Raw genomic sequence first — 20,963 nt, forward strand, 5'->3', positions numbered from 1 at the left:
TTATAGTGCACTCATTTAGAAAGTTGCTCAACAAGCAGCTGCCTTGCCGCATGCAACATGCTGCCCATTGCCCGTTGCCCGTTGCCCATTGCCCGTAGCCTGCTGGCAGCTGCCTTCTGGAGAACAGTTCCTTGTTACAGTTTAGTCGTGCCTGTCGCTGTTTGTGCCTGGCTGGTTAGCTGGTTGGCTGCAACAGTTGCCCGCTTGCATTTTGGGCTTTGTCCTCTCGGGCTTGTGGCTTTGGGCCATTTCGAGCTGCTTGTTCGATTTAATGAATGACATTTACAGCGCTGGCGTTTGATTGAGTTGTTTTGACTGGCCATGATGGCCAATTAACGATTGCCAACTGCAAGTTGTTAACTGAAAATTGCCCCTGCCTCCCTGTCGCTGCTTGCATTTCCAGAAATTCGTATTAAGTGGCTCGCATCAGGTTTCCGTTGCCTCCACCTGCTTGGCCAATCATAAATCTTGATTTTTTTTATCGACCGATGCCCTGTGGTCTTCTTCTTATCACAGCACATAAATAATGCGATGCGCTTGAACGTTTTATCGCAGTTTAAAGAGCCACCTCCAATGTTTATGACAATATTTTGGCACTCACAATATTTGACATTTATTGGCAACTGTCCAACAGAGCAACAGCTACAACATATATTCCATACGACTATATGTCTTAACATATATGTATATAAATACATATATATATATATATATATATATATATATATATATATATATATATATATATATATATATATATATATATTTTATGAGCTTAAGGGAGAAGCGACTTTTTATGACTCTGTTGTCGCCTGCAAAGGCCACAAAAGCTCTGAGATCACATATTACAAGTGTAAGTGAAAAGCTTCAACTACTTCTCAGTTGCTTTTTAAATCGTATTGAATTAAAAGCCACATCAGATGCAGACCATAGTAAATGGAAAAAGGATAAGCGAGTTTAGAAACTCTTTTCACTGTCAAAATCAAAAAGAGTGCTTCTTTCTATAGTTGCAATCAAGTTTACAACATATAATATCAACAATGAAATGGCAAGACAGATTCAAAGAGAACAAAAGTGGTAATTAAAAATGGTTGTGATTGTGATTCTCAGAAATGTTGAGAAATATCAAAATAAAAATTATCGTACTGAACGAATTTAAAAGTCTTCACAGAGAAACCATTCTAACGACCTGGGCGGTCGGTCAATTAGCTAAAGAGGCCTCAACACAATTCAAATGAACTGGACTTTATCTAATTTGCAACATTATATTTAAAAAAAATTTTAGGAAGAATTTTTAATCACTTTCTTGAAAGAAAGCATAATGCTTTGTGTCTAGCAAACCTTTTCTTTATACCTTAAAAAAGGCAATGAATGGTGTCAGGCTCCTGAGTCCTTGAATCTCACAAAGTGCTGCTCTTAGTAGTCGCTTAAAGCAAATAAATTGAGTTGTAAGCTAGCCTTTGTTTTAACCCATTGACGTGGCTTTGAGTGTCAGCTATCATAATGAAATATTGCCAGGACTGACAACAGATAAAGGTGGGTATTTGGGGGTATGCTTTATGGCAAGCGAGACACTTTTTGTGGCACAGAGAATGTGGAACAGCATGGATATGACTGCCGTTCATGCTCAAAGCAAATGGCGGTGGGCAATGCGTTTCATCAAGCTGATGCAGGAAAAGTAAGCACCCAAGTGTGGGAAATTGAAACGTGGCAAAGGATCCAATAGACAGCGTTTCATCCTGCTGTTGTCATATTGGTAGCCACGTTTATTGCTTGGGCTTTTTTGTTTTTGTGGTGCCATATTGGACACATGTGAAATGCATTTTGAGCTGGCAGCGAAAAGCAACCAGAAACTGACCCAGTTCAAAGAAGTGCTCTTGCTGGCAAAAAACCAATAAATGCAGGAGTGCCAAGTCGTTGGGACTGTCGAGTGTTGCACGTTTGCAGACTGATTTGTAGTAACTTTCAAATTGGATAATTACTAAATACTTGCTTATTTTATTGTAATGGCCGAGACGATAAATGTAATAGCTGTCATTAGAGGCAGCAGCTTCCGTGCTACGTATGAGACAGCTGAAAACAAGTTAGGGGCAAGCTGCAGCTTGCAACAGCGCCAGCACCAGTCGCAGCAGTGTCTTGTATTGCTTTGCATGCTGCCACTCATTAATGCTGCGCCCCCGGGGCGCAGCGACCAAATTGCAGTTACGTGTGGAGCGCATCGTCAGGGCCCGGTCCTTGGGTCCAGCTTGGCACCCAACGTGGCCCGCTCGTACACTTTAATAGCTTCGATTGCAATCTGTAAAATTGAATTGAAATCAATTGGCAGCGCTTGTAGCGACATCAACATGGGGCAAAGCGATCGCTATTGACTGATTGATAAACTGGCAGTGGGGCCATTGACATATTTGCCATAAACAATTTGACATGGGGCCGCTTAGTAGTTGTCACTCAGCTGCGATGTTGCTATATATATTTCAGCATTGATTGATGGCACACCTTAGAAGTTTGCCTGTCTCAGCTAAGCACTGCCATATGATAGTATGTTTATGAGCTGCCAGTTAGCTGGACATGCACCGGAAATTAGCTTTATTAAGTTAAAAGGCTGCCACTGCAAACTTTAGCCGAGTACTTGCCCAAAATTGTGGCTTATTGAAAAAGTTCAGCTTTTCTACATTCTTTCTTTTTTTTTGTTGTCCTCACAGACAAGTGTAAGACAAACTTTGTCTCAAAGGCAGACAGTTTTGGGCTGCTTGGCCTCAAAGTCATGTGCACAATTTTTGTTGAAGTTCAGCACTTGACTTCAACTTTGGAGACAAGTGCCACGCCTCAAAGCTGAACAGTCAGTTGACGCAAATTGCTAGGGCTTTAAACTTAATTTTGGCTCGCATTCATTAAGCAGCAGGGCAACGGGTCGCATGATTAATATTAAAGCTTTGTGCTGACTTGTGAGGCGTTGTTCCACTTTTCATTTTCTGTAAGTCTCATTAATGTGTGCGGTGCGTAATGAGTCTAGGCTGTTCCAGTTGTGCTCGCAAACCAAATTATTTTACACACAGTTCTCAACTGCTTCATTACACAGCGCAATTCAAACTTTGCACACTCAACACATGTGTGTGGGCTGTGGGTGGATGTATGTGTGTGTGTGTGAGCCACCCACTTGATTTGCCCACTTGACTTCTTCTTGAATTGAAATGCAGCATGTGCATGCGGGCTGAGAAGTGCCACCACGCACTTCACACCGCCACTTATTTTGCTAGTATTGCTGGAAATATTTTCCACACGTGCCACACGGTGCGGAGTGGCGCGGACATGGGCCACACTACAGCTTTAGATAGTCTTAGCCAATACCCCTACATGGCTGAGCGTTCTTATCGCTCTTTGCACATTGATTTACAAAAAAAAGAAAAAAAAATATACCTGCTGACAGCATTTACTTATGTATGGACCTACTGATACCTATTTGAGGCTATGCCTCGCCCTGCCCCGCCGCGCCAGGCTGCCTACGTGATGCTTGACAACTGTTGCCATTAACAGCTGGCCGGGAACAGCCACAACAGCGATCTACAATTTGCCACTTACTCATGTGCTTAATGCGTCTCCATGGTGTCATTGTGCGTGTGCTCCTTGTCCTGCTGATGTTCTCCTTGTTGATGTTGCCCTTGTTGTTGGCTGACAAAGTTTTTGCCATTAATCCACGGGCGAAAACAACTTTGAAATTTGAGAGTGATTCGGTTTTGTGGTCTTGCAGCAGCTTGAAATTATTGAAGAGCCTCTTTTGATTTTAACTGTGATTCAATTCAAAACTCAAAAACACTGTTCAACAGAAATATGCTTTGGCCTTTGCTCTATAGATGGCATATGTATTTAAATTTTTTGCATTCGAGAAAAGAATATTTCTTTGATTTATTTCTTAGAAACTCCCTGCTGGCTGCTTTTGCTATAAAATATTGATTTCAAATCGAAATCTTTTATTTTATTTCTTATCGAAATAGTACAATAGTACAAATAAAAATACATTAAAAATATATTTTTATTTTACCTTAAAGCTGATTTGCTTTGATTGAAGTATACTTCTCAGATCAGCTGTGGCGTTAATGTGGCCCTAAACTCAAAGTAAATACTCTTAACTATGACTGACAACGGCTGCTGATGCGGCTGCGTGTTCCCTTAGATAAATAGACCCTAAAAGTGCACGTTCATAGACAAAAGTTTTCCACAATTTTATTATTTCTTTTTTTGTATTTTGACGCAAATGCAAACAAACAATACTCTCAGCAGACTAATTATTTTAGCTGCTCCAATCCCAGTCCCAAGCCCAAGCCAAGGCGAGTCGGAGAAACTAATCAAAATATTTTCGCAACTTTCCATTATGAAGTGAAAAGTTGAAGACGCGACGCAGACGTCTACGTTTGCATTTGCATTTGCATGAACAATGAAAAGCAAATATTTTGCCGCTATTGACATTCATCTACATAAGGAGCAGAGGGCAAGGGACAGGGAGCAGGGGAATCCGTCTGCAGATTCTGTGCGCCCCCCCAGCGTCCGCCAGGCCCGGACAGCATTCAATTAAGACAAATTATGAGGACCAGCTCGCATTTCAATAGCCTTCATTGAGGCATCAAGTGGCAGCTGACTGTGGCCTGACAATTTTTTTTACTAAGGTCCACCAGATGCAATCGAGAGCCCGGATCCTGTGCGGGTGCCAATCTGTGCGGATCCTTGAGCTTAGCTTTTTCCGCGGAAATCATTGCAAGGTTGGCACAATTTCAAGATAAGCAAAAAATAAAATAAAACAGATTTTCGAACTGAAGTCGTCGCCTTTGTCGTTTCTCAAGAATTTCATAGCTTGCAGACGCTCTCTACATGGCTGCTGTCCGGTCGTCTGTCCGACTTTATGTCTGGCTGCCCGTCGGTCTTCCCGCTGATTTATGAATTTAATTAAAAGCAGCAGTACGACAATAATGTTTGCTGGTGCTCCAGCTACAAAGGCCGCGCTTTGTGAAATATTTTCGGGAGACGCGCGCTTAAAATGTATTTTTGATGGAAATTGTAGTATCCTCCCACAAGTTAAAGAGAAGGGCACCTACAGAAAAAAAAGAAGCAAGTCTTAGAAACCTGCTGTCTGTTCCACTCGCAGTTTGAGTTATGCGGCCACGTGTTTGTATTTAATTAGCATTTGGCATTACTGTATTATCCGAGATACTGGTGGCAATACGCTTTGTTATTTGGACATATTAAAAATGCGCCTGAAGCAATTATTTTTGCTGCGCTATGCCATTGTGCAACATGAGGCAAACAGCGAGAACTTCGTCCGAAGCAACAACAACAATAAGCGGGCCTGAGAAGTTGCCAGGGATACGGCTGCAGCTACAATGCAAACCGCAAGTATCTTATTTTGGAGCGTCTTTCAGCTGCTGCTGCTGTTGCTGCTGATGCTGCTTATGCTGCTACTGCAGCCCACATAATCAAGACAACGCTAAAAGCTACACGATGAAACCTACCACCCTCTCTTCCCCCTTCCATTTATACTCCCCCCTAACATTCAGCTTCTTTGCCTTTGTCTGTGCGCTTCTGGCGTGCCATGTTTATCTTTTAACTAATTTTTTTCATGTTGCCTGCGCTCGCATAGTAGTTAACTTTGTTGTGTCTGTGCAATGTGAGTGTGTGTGTGTGTGTGAGCCTGTTGATGTTTAATTTCTTTAGTGGAAGTAATGGCCGAGTTGCCAAGTTGCATGCTGCAAAAGTTTTGCCTGCTCTGTTAGGGCACCCAAAGCGACAGCCGCCCCAAAATATATTCTCAAGAGCTGCTGCATTTGCTTTATAAAATGCGACTGAAAGACTGGCTGCTACTTCCAGAATCATTCACAAAGGGAAAGTACAACAATCAAAGGAAGTAACTCACTTTAAAGTGTGTAATGTGCAAAGGCTACCTGTAAATAAAATAATAGACCTTACTGCTCTTTTTTGTGGGAAACAGGCAAGTGGTACTTATTAAAAATTCTTACAAGATCCAGTCTCATTCGGTGTTCTCAAGAATTTGTTTGATTTTTTGTGCTTTTCACTTGCGTTTCATACTCATATTTTATTAATAAAATGCTATTTTTTAATAATTTATTTGTATAAATCGAATGGCATGTAAACTAAACATAGTACTTACAAATTCAAGAGCACCCACTGTCGGTCATAGCTGTTAAGTTGTTTGTGCAGCCTCTCTCTGCGCTTCTCATCAACAGCCGCTATGTGGCAGTAAATGATTTGCGCTTAAGCGTATCCGTGCGGTTGTCTGGGCGCACTTGGTGCGATAACCGCAGCAGGTTGATGTTGTACTTGATTATCATCTGGCATTGGCTGCGGCGTCTGTGGCTGGCGCGGCCGCGACTGTGGAGTCAATGGCGGCATTTGGTGGCGCCGTCTTTCGGCGCTGGCCTTGCGCTGTTGCATTTAGTATATCGATATCGTGTCTAATTAAAGCACAGTTCAAGCCAATAAGCAGCTGAATCATGCTGTAAGGTTGGTTAACGTTAAGCACCACTGCTCATAAAATTGTAAGTGGGTTAATGTGGTTCAAGTTGTATACTTTGGCAAAGAAAAGAAACCGAAACTGAACATTATATATATCAAACACATTGGTTTCCTCAAGCCATAAATAACAGATGAGCACAGCATTCGAGATATGCCGCAGCACTGCATAAGCCAGTCGAGGCACATGGATGTTAAGATAATGTCATGCCGCCTTTGGACTTGGCCGATAAGATCAGCAGCTAGAAAGGCAAGCGTTGACGTCGCGGCCAAACGGGGCACACCCCCGCCATATATCTATGACAAATGTAGCAGTCGAGTGGGGCCAGCGATAAGAAGATACTAATTAATAACCGGGGGCCCAGCGATTGGCGCTGCTGTCACATGGCTACCTGTACAGGCATTTGCCAAATTAAATGGCCAGTCAAATAGATTGGACTTAGGGCCGCAGGCACAGGCACAGCCACAGCCACAGCCATAGCCACAACAACAACAACAACAACATCCACAACCAGTTGCACTTACAAGTTGTTTTCATTAATTATGAGCGCGGCGCCCAGTTGCAGCTTCATTGGAAAAACGTGCAAAACGTTTTGGCTTTGGGCGGTTTAGCCAAGTGAATGATTCGTATCTCTGGCAACATGAGGCGCCACTAAACGGGCCATGCTGTTGACGTCGCTGCTGCAGTTGTTGCATGCACCTAATCGACGGGCGCCATCATCAGCATCAGCATCAACATCAACAGCGTCATCATGATGATCGTGAACATGATCATGATCGTGGGTCAAGGCAAGCGACCACAGCGTTCCTAGGGGCTGGCAAGGTGCTTGGTATTAACGCATTGCGTTCCACGTTCGACATTCTATTAAATTAGCTGCAAAGCCCTCTCCTTATTTGGTACCGTAATTTCGTATGCACGCCCACTTGGCCTAAACCTACGGCTGCTACTGTGCGGCAAAGTTTTGTTTGCAATTTGTTAATAGGTTGTGGCATGCAGCATGTAAATACCTGAATTGAACCATGGTAGTGGGTATGGGGGACAGAAGACAGGGCAGCTGGCACAGCGACGCTTCCTCGCCGGCTCATTAGGCATGCAGCTTAGCTGGACGACTGGCAACTGGTCTGGTCCCGCTTGGCAACTTAATCCGTTTTTACGTGCATTTAATTTGGACATGGCTTTTGCCAAATTAGCCCTTTTGGCCAGTTATTTAAGGCATCGATTAGTCATAAAGAGAGCCCGGTTAAGCTATTGATTGCATACGGGGCTAGTCGCCGACTTGAGCTCATTCGCACGCCTCGGCCAAATGGACGACGGTTGTACTTGACTTCTGAACCAGCGCCCACAGAGCGTGACTGGACTGGTACCAAACCCAACGCCACGCTCAAAATTGGCTAACCAAAAACTAACAACAATAAGCATTGTGGTTGTTGATCTCGTTGTTGTTGTTGTTGTTGTTGCTGGCGTTGCTTGTTCTGGTTACTTGTGCTTGTTTAGATAGGCAATCTCTTGAACGCCACTTGAAATAGAATTTTCCCACCATCTAAAAATAAAACTCAACATGCCATTGTCAACACACTCAACTCGACTAAGGCAACACTCTGCAGAACATTCCGGATTTATCTAATAAATAACTACATGTAAACTATGCTATCTCTAATTCCAATTCCAGTAAAATTCAATCAATATAGAAAATAATTCCCTAAGCAAAGCATAAGCTGAAAACCAACAAAGTTTTTACTTGTATTGACGGCACAATATACCCTGTACTTTTAGGCATGTGGTATAATTATAGGAATGCATTAACTACAGTTTTCTTTGTCTAGTCTTATCTGTTTACATATATTTCTACTTATACTTCTGATTTATACAAAAATTTTTTGCTGGTGGTCGGCACTTTTTTTCATGCTTCAAAAGCTGGGGACATGTGGGAGAATGGGCCGAGCACTTAACTGCAAATTATACAGCAGTCCGGAGGAGGGGTTGGGCCAACTATAATAATAAATGAAAATGTCTGTAATTCTCATGTGCGGACTGGCCGACGAAAAAAAACCCACAAGATGAAAAAGATGTGGCAGCAATGCGAAATAAAAAACGAAACTGAACTTGAGCACTTGCTTATTATGCAGCCCATACCCAAGGAGGGAGCAGCGGCAGGCAGAAGTTGGCCCAATATTTCTCACAGCTGCGGGAGTCGGAAGCTAAGCCAAGCAAATAGACGGCGTGTAAACGAACTCTGCTCGGTCCGGGCGGAAAGGGGCGGGGCAAGATGTACCCATTGAAGGGGTCTAAGTGCAGCATGTTGACCCATTATTGGCTGAAGCAGCCATCAATAAAAAATGTTTCTGTTGAGAGTTCATATTTGGGTCTTAATAAACGGGTGCAGTTTGATAAATACACAACAAACAGCTGTTGGCAGTTGTTGCAGGCATCTATCATGTTGTGGGGCTTAACTAGGTGACATGGGAACATCCGCTGCGCAAATGAGGGGTGATTTACCTGGTCTCAGGTCGTGCAGCTCGACAAGCATTGGCATCGAGCAGCCCTCGCCATGCCACTCGCTGTGGGGTTCAATAAACTTGCCCGGGCGCAAAAGTTTTGTGCAGCAGACGCAAAAAACTGTGCTGAAAGCCCAAAGTGCTGCTGCCCCATCAAAAGGCAGGCAGCAAGCGAGTGGAGGGTGTGGGGGGTGTCGGGAGGAAAGGTAGCAGTCTGTCGCTGTGGGCCTGCGATACACTTCATTTTGACAGATTACATCTCATTATGTACACCTCGCGGTCAGATGCAGTGCAGCGGAGTCTCAGGCAGCAAAACGAGTTGTCTGCCTCTTACAGTTTGGCAGGCACTGCAACCGTTGCAAGATTGATGGCCAGATATTGGCTTTGCATAACAAATTTTTCCTTTTGGTCCAAGGCAGCGACGATGACGTCCAAGCGACTGCCTTGACTTATGAGCACTTCAAATTAATTCTCATCTGAGGATCAGGCAGCACAGAAAAAGGGAAGAGCTCGCTAGTGCTCGACCAAGATGCGCTCTACTTCAACACATTCGTACCCACATATACATATATGTATTTATATATATAAAACTTCTTTGATCGACAGTGATTGACTAGAAGCTATCCCGTACCCAAATATTAAATGCAATTGATTTAGTGGGACTTAAACAAAATGGCTACAAAAAAAAGCTAAATGAAATATTAACCCAATTTTAATCCCTTATTAACCCCTTTTAACTTTATACTTTTACTAAGTATATAACATTTATTTAAGTTATCGAGAAAGCTGAATTTGTGGGCTCTTACAACTCACTTCGTGTATTAGTACAGGGTATACAAATAATTCGCCATGCAGCGGCCAGTGCGCAATAAAATGCGCAACTTTTTCACATTGTTTATGGCAAGTTGAATTGAAGTTCATTTATAAGGCAATTTAAAAACAATTTACGTGTTGCTTGTGCCGTTAATTTATCAAGTAGCCGAGCCGCTAGTTTAAAATAATTCTCTCCCCAGCTAGGCAGAGAAGTGGGTGCAGGAGGAGCTGCCAACTGTTTTTTCAACACACTCATCATAGGCAATTAATTAAAAATTGAGCAGCAGCCATGAGCAGCAGTCATGTTGGAGCAGTGGCATCCACTGGAGCCACTCCAAGTGCCGTGCGCCCGTGTTTGGAGAGGCGGGCTGGCATTATGATTTTTTCATTGATACAAATAGAGCAGCGACTCTCCCGTCTCTCCCTCGCTCACACACTCGTGCATGGGGGCACAGTTTGTGTCTGTGCAACTTGTTGCCGCAGCCTGTTTCGAGTGGCATTATTTTTATTGCCTCCGCCTGGCTAATAAGCACAAATTTATCAGCTCCGTACGTGCGTGGGGCTTAAGACCGAGGTGTTGAGTGTGCAGCAGGCTGCCAGCTTGTAGATTGAGCCCCAACCCACCATGATCCAGAAATCGTTGCCACAGCTCGAGTATACAAATTGTATTTAATATAAAATCCATAAATACGAACACTAAACGACTATATGACACATCAACTTTAGGTATTATAGACTAGACTACTTAAACGCTATAGACAAAACTGTTAAATTTCAACACGATTTGTGGCATCATCACAGCACAGTTCCGCCTGCTCCTGAGTTGGCGTATTTGGACTTTGAGCATTGTGTTCCCTATGGTAACCGGTCAGAGGCAGTAGACCAGCGTCCAGAAGAGCGCATTGAATATGAGGAATGCGAGGGGAAAGACGAAGCGCATCTTGCGATCGATCCACAGCGACACCTCCTTGGGCGTCATTGTCGCAAATGTTTGCGCCGGCTTCTCGGTCGGCGTCTCAGTCAGCGTTGCTGTGGAGCCGGAACTTATGCTGGTATCAGTCTCCTCCAAGCTTATTGCTGAGTTCTCTCTGCTCAGGCCATCGCCTATGATGATGGGCGTCTCGATGGTGATGACTGTGTTCTTTGGATTGCTTCCACATACCTTGTTGCAGCTGCTCATTGTGCTTGTGCTGCGATTGAAGCTGCGCGGATTGCGTTTCAGCTTGGGCACAAAGGTGGAGCGTACAATGTATTTCGTGGTGCGCTTCTTTAGCTCCAGATTATTGTTGCGTCGCCAAATGGTGTTCACGAAAGCGAACTCCATGAGGCTGCCAAAGATGAAGACGGTGCAGACAAGGAACCAAACCTCCGACATGGTTACATAGCTGACCTTCGACAGGCTGTTCTCCTGCGACAGCGAGAGCGTGATAAACGAGAGCAAAGTTGAGCAGCCGAGCATGGAGCGTGCCGGAGTCTGATCTGCCTGCAGCCAGAAGGATACCCACGAGATGGCCACTATCATCATGGAGGGCACAAAATAGTCTATAACATAGTAGCCAACCTCACGGCTGAGCAGCACACTGAAGCTCAGCGCACTGTAGTTACCTATCAGGGCGCCATGTGACATGGTATAGGCGTCTGAGATGGTGATGGACTCATTGGTCACCCAACCGTACAGATCGTATTCCGTCAGCTGGAGCTGAGAGTGAAAGCTTACTGGATTTGTGGGCTCCCAGTGCAGCTGCAGCATCGAAGTGTTGTACATCCAGCTCTCCAGTATTGTGGTGCATTTCTGATCGTCAAACGGAAACTTTTGGAAGTTCATCCAGCAGTACAACGTAGCCTGTATGCGCGTCGAGAGGAGTACCGTGCCATCTGGATAAATAGTGGTCAGCTGATCCTTTTCGTTGGTGCCCAGCACATTGGAGCTCTGTTCATTTGCCAGAAAGACATGGGGTACCCAAAGCATACTTCTCAGCCTGCCATCACCCACAATTGGCTGCTCGCGGTTTGGCGCATAGTTGGAAAAGGCCAAGCGGGAGTCGTTGTAGCGCAGCTGCAGCAATCCCTGCAGCATGAACTGCAAGTCGTTTGAGTCCAGATCCTTCAGCGCATAGATATAAAAGCGCGCGTTCACAGAAAGGGGCACAATCTCGCCGGTAGCATTGACCGTTATGGGCGGCTCCAGGCGATCATATCGACAGTTGCTTGTGAGGCGGCTGACCAGCTCCGTTTGGCTTAAGGAATCCGCGTTCAACAGTGAGGGGCAGTTGCTGTCGGTCAGATTGAGCGTGACGTTAAAGTTGGGGCTGGCATCAACGGAGCTATATGAACCATTGCCAACTGTGGAAGAGTTATTTGAGACAACAAATTTTATATAAATTAGCAAGATTCCATCTATTACAAAACCGATTTCATATCAATAGGTATTTTAGGAATATATTTGCAGGCTATTGAAGTAACCTTTTGGTTATAGCTTGTAAAAGCATATTTCTTAGGAAAACTTTTATTTTCGATTGGGTTCATATCATTTGCTTAAATTAGTCATTGTGTGGCATTTAGATAAGGAGAATTTAGAGCTTGTAACTAATCGTAAAACATTTCGTTTTTAAATTTTTCAACACTTCAGGCATTTGCGCCTTATTTGATTCACAAAACCAGAAGAAACAAACAAATTGTATTACTATAATAATTTAATCAAATTTTCCAGTCCAGTATTTATTGCATCACAATTGGGAATTTGAACTCTTCGTTTAGTTGAGACTTTAAATTTTTAGCGAGTTTGACGAACAATATAAAAATATTTATTTTTTCCGTTCCGTAAAAAAAACTCTGTTGATTAAATAATAATCATAAAAATTTGAGTTTCTTGTTTATATATTTATATATTTCATTCACTACTTTATTGTATCAAAGGATCTTTATTGTTTCAAGCTTTGGGAAGCGAGAAATAAAACTAACCCAACTGCAGCTGTTGTTGGCTTAAATCCATATTCAGGCTGGCTGTTGCCACAAATCCAATTGAAAATAATCCCAATAGAGCCGAAAGGATATCCATAATTTTGAAGCGCGAACTTCACGAGTTTTCACTTTATTTTCTACTCTTTTTTGAGCTATGCGTTTTCACGGCCAGTCGCTGGGCCTTCGCACTGACAACTATTTCGCGAAAAGTTCGCGGACGTACGCCGTACGCTTCTGGCTAATAGATATTACTAAGTTATTATATTAATAGTGAGGCGCTTTTAATACTTGTACAGGCAATTTCGCCAGTTGTTATCTAGAGAGCACATAAATCGCCACTGTAGGCAGGCTCTAAGTTGGGGCTTTTCTGCCACTTGCCGGGGCGATGGGGCTAATTGTTGTTATCTGGGCCAGAACTGAATGCGAATTGTTTGCCCATGTCTGAATTTTGATTAAGTGGCCAACGCCACTGTCAGCCGGTGTCAGTGTTTAAACTTTCTGCTTTTATTTATAAGCAACAGATATTTATGTCGTATTTCACTTTGTTTTTGTTTTTCATTCTTTCTTTTTAATGGGCATACAATTGTTGCCTTATAATTGATGATGGGCCGTTTGTCAGCCTTTATTGAGCGCCAGTTTATTTTTGGCAAACACTTTTCGCTATTGTTTAGCAATTCGATTAAAGCCCAAGAACTAAATTTAGTCCCTGTGATTGGGTTTTTTTTTGACAGTTTTGTGTTTCTAGGAAAGTTCGAGTGTTTTGGTGTTGAGAAATTAAAGTACGAAATGTGGTAAAAATTAAATATGTTGAAAAGCTGCCCCGCTTTATTTGCCTTTACTAATATTAAAAACAAAAAAAACTTTTAAAATCTGAATTCACTGTAAAAAATATAAATAAATTTAGAAAATTTAAACTTAATTTGAAATTAACAACAAAATTTAAAGAAGTCTCCATTTTTCACATTCAGGATACGGTTATAGATTTCTCATTATTATAGACTTCTCTTGGATTTTCCGACAGTATTAGAAATCTCAAAACTAAAATGTAGGCTCCGGGATATCCCATAAATAAGCAAATAAATAAAACTTCTCAACTTAGAAACTTTTCGACACGTGCCACGGTAGTTTCAGCTCGTAGATCTGTAGGAACTAGAACTAAGTACTAACTGCGAAGTTTCGTTGGAAAATGCGTTCGTGTTTGGCTATAAGTAGACATAACACATTACGTTTGCGTCTATTTGTCTAACAAAAACAATTGCTTTTGCGTCGAGATGCGTCAAAGACTGATTACTCAAAACTTAACCTGTTTTGCACTGAAACTGGGCGTGAAAATGACGCTGATTAGATTAGACATATTTTTAGCTCACGGTCAGAAGGCAGCTTTTGGTGTGCTTCCTCTTAAATCCGTTGAAGTTCTTCAAAAAATGCAAATGCTGCCCAACTATTTAAGCACCTTTGACGAGGTATTCAGGTATTCTTTTGTTTTTATTTTTTGGGCAGGATTCGCGCGAGCGCATTTAATTTAAGCCATCAGGAACATGAAAGCAGCTCGCCCAACTAAGCCGATTTAAAAGCGCATTTGAATTCAAATGCCGTAAAATGAAATAAAAACTGAAAACTAAAAACCATCACAATTCCCACCGATGTCGAGCCAAAATGGCACAAAAACTGTCTGCAAAGTTTGCGCTTGAAGTTTTTAGTTTTTCGGGCAATGCAAAAATTATAATCCCTTAAATGGCAATCGGGTAGGCCAAGCCATACCCCTTTACCGTCTAGTTAAGCAAATGTTGTCTATGCATTAAGCGTGTGGGAATTGTAAAATGTTTTCTAATTATGCTCTATGCGTTATCTCAAGGGATATGTGAAATGGACTGTTCTGCTCTTTGAGAAACAAAGTGAAATCGGTTAGCTTGATGTTTGATTAGGTCTTTATGATGGGCTTAATCATTGTTTTCTAAGAGATAGAGCGAAAGAAGTTGGACTGACAAACCTTAAGTAATTCTTAGCATAGTAAATAGTAATATGTCTAATAAATATAATTTCTTCAGTTTAATGATGTTTCATTGACTAATACACATTCCATCCACTATTCGAGGGGTCGAACCCGAATACTGAACTGAATTCAAGTAAGCATATAGCAGCTTTGGAGAGAGTGCACTTTTCCCACTTTGGTCGCTATAATTCAAAACTAGTTAAATCGTTGCTTTGGTGTAGTTTCAGTTCCACGACCTACTTCTGTGATTGATTAGGAGGCTTACTAGAATTTACCAGCCGAGCATAAGCTGTCATTAACTCGAGCTGCAATTTTGTGAGCAGCTTGTGACAGGGTATGCCATAGACAAGCATTTTCCTCTTTGCATTGCCTTGAAAAGCGATGCAGTGAGTAATGACAGCTGGAAAAATGGTTGTAGGAAGCCGCACCAATTAAGCCTGTCCAGACGTGCAGCAGACGCAAGTTCAAGGCAGAGACGTTGACAGAGGCCCATAAATCACTCACTTAGCTGGCCGGCTGCCTGGCTGTCAGGACCTGTATCCTTTGTCCTGGCATTCCGTTTGCAGCTTTTTGTGTGAGTGTCCGTGTGTGTGTGTGCTGGTGTGTTTGTCATGCATTTGTGCACTATTGCTCACTCATTTATTACTCTTTATGGCTTTGACTTTTTCCACGCGTTTTTGATTAAGGATACTTTTTTACACTATTTACATTTTTGTTTTCTTGTTTTTGTTTTGTTTTTATCATTGCCAAAGCGGAAGCTGCAATCGCCATTTTCCATTTTCCCCACTTGATATTTGGTTGTTTTCTTTGTTTTTCCGTGATCCTGGTGTGTTCCATTATTGTTTCCTTTGATTTATACTCGGTTTCAAGTGATTTCCGCCAGCATTCAACACTTTATGTTTGCTTTTCGGTTTTGGCCAGCGACATTTTAACCGAAACTCTTAAGTGCGAGCATTTGTCATTTGACTTTTGCCGGGGTTTCTTTTTTATTGCTGCCGGTGCTACCGCGGTTTCGGTTTCGTTTACGGATATTTGTGTTGCTTTTGGCCGTGGCTGTGGCTGCGGCTTTGGCTATGGCTTTGGCTTTGCCTTTGATTTGCGGTGCTTAATCGTTGGCGTCGTCTGCGGTTCGCTCTTTAGGTTTCTGTATGCAGATTCGTAAATGCTTTCGCCCGTGCAGCTCATAAATTCTTTGCAACTTTTATTTTTCGCTCCTTTATTTTATTTTTTTTTTTTTGGAGGGGAGTTCTGCGCGTAATTGAAAGCAGCGGGGTGGCTACTGTGGCTTACTGGGCAGCACCACCATTTGAAGCTCACCGAATTTATGGCAGTTCAATGTGCAGCTACGGCCCGAAAATACCATAAAACCATCGCCTGCCAGCGAGCTATTGATTAAAGTGTTTGCTGGTGGCTTACCCAAGCCGTGGCCTGGGGCTACAGTGAATGCCTTGTAATCTGTCAAAATTAGCAGACTTCTGCAGCAAACGGAAGTGCGGGCAAAAAACTCCAAACTTAAACAGGTTATTTAATGCTACACTTTCGGTCCAATCTGAAGGGCTACAACTTGAGTTCATTGTCCTCAATCGCATTGTGGGCGTGGTCTTTGACTTTGAACTCACTTTTTTCTTTCATTTCTTGTGCCAACTTGCTGCAATTTGTAGTTTCAATTTGATTGTACTTTTTTTGACTTTTATATATACCCTGTAAAAAAGAGGCTGTCAGCTGGGCTGCCTACATCTTAAGTGATATATTTATTTATATATATATATGCTGATATGGCTAAGTTTGTCTAGCACAGCTCTTTGTCCAACTTACCCAGCTGGGACCAGACTTATTCGATTCCATATACTGATTTACATAATATATAATATTTAGAACGTAAGTGCAGCAATAACATGAATATTTTCATTCATATTTCTTTTGGTTTCTTATCACGTTCAGGCCCTATCAAAGGGTAACTCCAAGTCGGACCGTGTTAAATTGTTTTGTATGGTTTCTCTGGGATTTTCAGACATATTAATGTGAGCCAAGTAAGCCAAAGACGATTGAATTGATGCATGGAAAGCGCACAACGATTGGCGTAATTACGTATGTAAGTATGCAGTGTAATATCTTGGGTACCGCACATCATCGTATCATAATCATCAGCTTGAATGACGACTGTGTGTATGGGGACTTTGTGAAATTGAAAGTTTTGCCGCTCACCATAATGGACTTTCACATGACGCAGACAAATTGTAAAGGCGCGACGATGCCGTTGACATTATCTGCGAGTTGTCAGTAGAGTTGTCCACAGCTCAGCTGTAATTGATCATGGGAGCTCTTGGCTCAAATATTTGCGCCGAAGACAAACAGAAATTGAAACCGGGCCCATTTAATGCAGAATATCACATCGCTAAGCTGCACAAATAAACAGCAGACGGGCCAAATAAAAAATAAAACACAAATTCGTATTAAGCGATCAATAATCATTGTAAATACGCCAATGTGACGCCACCGGCGATAAGCCAGAAATATTAACGCATAAGCAGGCGAGAAGCAGTCAAAAAGGCCAGCCTGGGTCTGGGCCTGGGCCTGGACCTGAGCCTGGGTTTGGGCATGGACATGGGCCTGGCATCGGGTCTGTTGTTGTGCCTGGCGCGACGTAGATAAACAATAGAAAAGCATAGAGAACGGGTCAGCATTGAGAGCTAAATGCTTGAGGCTGCCTTCAGTTTTGGCCTGGCTCAGACTCAGACTCTGACGCTGGCTCTGGCTGGGCAACGATACAAAGTAAGCGAGTGCATTGAATGCAAAAATATCAAAAAACACAACAAAAAAAAAAAAAAACGATGCTGGACACTCAATGATGATGATGATGAGCATAGCAAATACAAATTATGGTTGAAAAGCGCAACGTAAATACTGCAATCATTTTAATAGACCAAAAACGGCGGCGCATAAGCCATAAACCAAACGCCAGGCCCCCTCTCGATACAAGCCAGGGTTCTATGAGAAATTGGAGGCGTTCATGCGAAGACTGCCAAAGTGCAAGACTGCGGCCTAAGAGCCCAAAAAAAAAAAAAAAAAGAAAAGAGTTCCGAAGAGTTGGCCGATGCGAAGCGAGTTGCATTCACAACATTGGCAACAACGGCACGCGAACAGCGAAAATTGCAGTCGATGATGCGGTTTTATTACACAAGTTTAGCTCTGAAATTAGCGTAGATAAATTTCTAGCTGGAATTCCTTTCCCTGTCCGTGTGCGCTGGACGATGACCAATGCTCGATTGTGGGCCGGGCGCAAACGGCACGCAAACTTTCCAGCCTCTTTTCAGCCATTTGGGCATTCCAATGCGTTTCGGGCTTTAGTGGCGTCTTCTGATCCACAATCATGGCAAATTATATTGAAAATTCTCTAATTCTGTTTGCTGCTACTCAAATGCCGGGCATCAATGGGCATCAACTATAACTAGGAATTTTTGATTCGGGCTGATTCTCCCCCTTTTTTTTCCACACAGACAGACAGCTAGCAGCACACTTAAGACAATTAGACATCTTCAGGCATCAGTTACTTAGCAATGCCTCGCAAGCAGCCATGATATAAAGCAGATGCTAATGCTACACAGTACGCACTCAACTCCCCCGCCAACCCTCTCCCTGGGTAAGCCCTGGTGGCTGCCGCTGCTATTTCTGCTGCTCTTGGTGGTGCCTTTTTCATGTGGATGGCAATTCGATGCGTTTATTTTTGTGGTCGTTGCCATCGCCGGCTCTGTCATGGTCTCTCTTTCTCTCTCACTCGATGTGGCGCTTTCGGCGCATGCGCATGCGCTCTCAGAGTCTACACAATTTCACAGTTTGTTTTGCTCGACGTATTCGTAACACGTGCAGTGCATTTTGAACGTAGCTAACAAGGAGGAAAGGGATAAAGGGAAGTAATGCAGTTGAGTTTGTGTTATATGAATAAATGTTAAATGTTTTCTTTCAGGTGTATCGCAACAAAACACAACAGTTTAGCATATGCGGTGCATTACGAATTATGCTAGTATTTATGAGCATTTACAAATATTTTCATTATTAGCTTTTATTATGGCCCACACTATGCATACTGATCGACTTGGAGACCGGCTTTCAGCTCCACGTGCCACTTGGTTTCAATTCTGTTTCTCTTTTATTCGCTCTCCACGCTCTCACTGAACAGCCGGCACTGAAAAAGTCTACAAAGCTGGCGCCAAAAACTCGCTGCCAACACCATCCACATACCATTACATGCGTTCCACACCGAGCTCATTGTGCTGCAGCTCCAAGCGCCCGGCCCAAGCAGTTGCTGTTGAAACGTCGTCGCGAACGCACGCTTGGAGCGCATCTAACGCGTAGCTAATTCGGCAAACAGTCGCGTGTCTCTTCGGTTCGAATTCGGTTTTGGTGTCGGTTTCGGTTTTGGTTTCGTTTTCGGTGCGGTTCGATCGTGTTTGGCTGCAATTGAGGCGCTTTTCTCGGCAATTGCATTCGGCAATCGTTTTGATTGATGAACTCAACTGAACTGAACCCAGTTGTCCACACGGACTCGTTCAGTGCAGTCGGTGAATCGCGCGTGTCGCCAATCTTGATGGGCAGCCACAGGCTCTACTCTGTGACCGTTGACAATTCAAATCGAAAACTCAAATCAAAATCCAAATACTACTAAAAATCAAAAATATCCGGTGTGTAATCAAATTTTTTGTGTGCTATCCAATTTGTTGTTATTACCGTCGCGTTGTGACGCTTTCGCTTTCGGTCATTTTGTGCCCTGGCTTTTATAGCGGTCCCTGCAGGCGCTTCCTTCTAATAACCCTCCAGTCAACAGCGGCCAAAAAAACAAACAAAAAGACAATACAAATATATTGATACACATATATATATATATACACGCATATAAAACAAGTTCAATTCGCATTTCAAAATGTTTATCGAGTTCGCGTTGTCATACGCCACCAGCCCCCGCTTATGGCCAACCCCCAGCACAGAGCCAGCGTCGTCGTGTGCTTTGCCTTCATAAATTATACAAGCGCATTTCTGTGAACGACTTGCAAATAAATAAGCATTTACGCTTTTATTATTGTGCCAAAGTGTGTGTGCATTCGCGGGTGTGTGTGTGTGTGTCAGTCAGAGAGTCTCGCTTGTTCTGCAGAAATCGGTCCCATGCGGCGCAAAGTTGCCCAAACGCAAACCCAACCGAAAGCAACAACAACAACAACAACAACAAAAGGCCAAGCGAGCAGCTGGCAATGCTTATAAGTAATATCATCTTTAGCATACAATCATATTTGGTCTCTCGTTCAGTCTTGATTTGTGCTGTGTGTGCCGATATAGCGACGCGATCTGTGAATCTGTGAATATCATAAGATACAAGCACAAATATACTATAGGTAAGCATTGGTATTACGCATACGCACATTGAACTTTAGCTTTAAGTTCAAATTTATAAAAGCCAAGTGCATTGACTTGATGCGCACATACAGACACTCGTGCACGTTTGTGCAACCTATTATAAGCGCTTGAGTTGCTTGCAACGTCATTCGACATTATGCAAATACATAAGCAGCAGCAGCAGCAGCAGTAGCAGAGGCAGCAGCAGAAGCAGCCACATCCCGAGGCCCTCGCATCCTTTTGCCCCGTTGTCATTATCAGTGAGCTGCATAATTGGAGCAACTGGCGAATGGCTCTATATATATGTGTATCTGTATGTGTGTGTGTGTGTAGCCGTGTCCATGTGTGCCCCATTAGTGTGTGTGTGTGCTGGGTGTCTCTAACTGCCTCTAATGAATAAATAAGTGCCACTAATAGTTTTCGCACTTCCTGCTGCCATGCAACAGCGGCCACCGATAGACCGCAATGGGAGCCACATCATCAAATTGCAGTTGAGTGCAAATCTTGACTAACAAAGCCAACAACAGCATCGCTTACATGTTGACAATATTTAATTAAGAAGCAGCAACAGTCAAGGCAACATCAACAACAACAACAACAACAGCTACAACAACGACAACATAATTGTTGAGTCAATTTTCTGGCTTTTTTTTATGCCCTTGCAGAGGGTACTACAAATTGATCACGAAATCTGTAACGCATTGCAGCATATGTATGTAAGCATCGAAATATTTATCCTTGATCAGGGTATATATATAAGAAGTATATAGTAATAGTCGTACTGCTATCTATCTGG

At 42.9% G+C, this 20,963-nt stretch overlaps 2 protein-coding genes across 3 annotated transcripts in view; one reads left to right on the top strand and one right to left on the bottom strand.

Moving 5' to 3' along the window:
• Positions 1-10,522: 10,522 nt before the first annotated feature.
• Positions 10,523-13,005, bottom strand: LOC115771823 (glycine receptor subunit alpha-2). The gene is made up of 2 exons (XM_030717703.1): positions 12,790-13,005; positions 10,523-12,171 (listed from the first exon to the last, which is right to left on the bottom strand). Exons 1-2 carry the CDS (start codon positions 12,884-12,886, stop codon positions 10,697-10,699), a joined length of 1,572 nt encoding a protein of 523 aa, XP_030573563.1. The 5' UTR covers positions 12,887-13,005; the 3' UTR covers positions 10,523-10,696.
• A 6,033-nt stretch (positions 13,006-19,038) lies between these two features.
• Positions 19,039-20,963, top strand: part of LOC115771822 (uncharacterized protein DDB_G0283357) — a 64,080-nt gene continuing 62,155 nt past the window's right edge. The window contains exon 1 of one of the 2 annotated variants that reach the window (XM_030717702.1): positions 19,039-20,166. The gene's annotated coding sequence lies outside the window, so the exon portion shown is untranslated. The remainder of the gene's footprint in view (positions 20,167-20,963) is intronic. The other variant, XM_030717701.1, reaches the window with a different exon arrangement.

The sequence above is a fragment of the Drosophila novamexicana genome, unplaced genomic scaffold (genome assembly GCF_003285875.2).
Source record: "Drosophila novamexicana strain 15010-1031.04,08,12 unplaced genomic scaffold, DnovRS2.1 tig00000108-arrow-pilon, whole genome shotgun sequence".
Lineage (NCBI taxonomy): Eukaryota > Metazoa > Arthropoda > Insecta > Diptera > Drosophilidae > Drosophila > Drosophila novamexicana.

What these genes read in the sequence shown, in the direction of transcription:
- LOC115771823 (XM_030717703.1), bottom strand. Translation starts at nt 12,886, where the DNA reads ATGGATATCCTTTCGGCTCTATTGGGATTATTTTCAATTGGATTTGTG. An exon ending in CCAACAACAGCTGCAGTTGG is followed by an intron (nt 12,172 to 12,789) that starts GTTAGTTTTATT and finishes ACTCTTCCACAG; the next exon opens with TTGGCAATGGTTCATATAGC.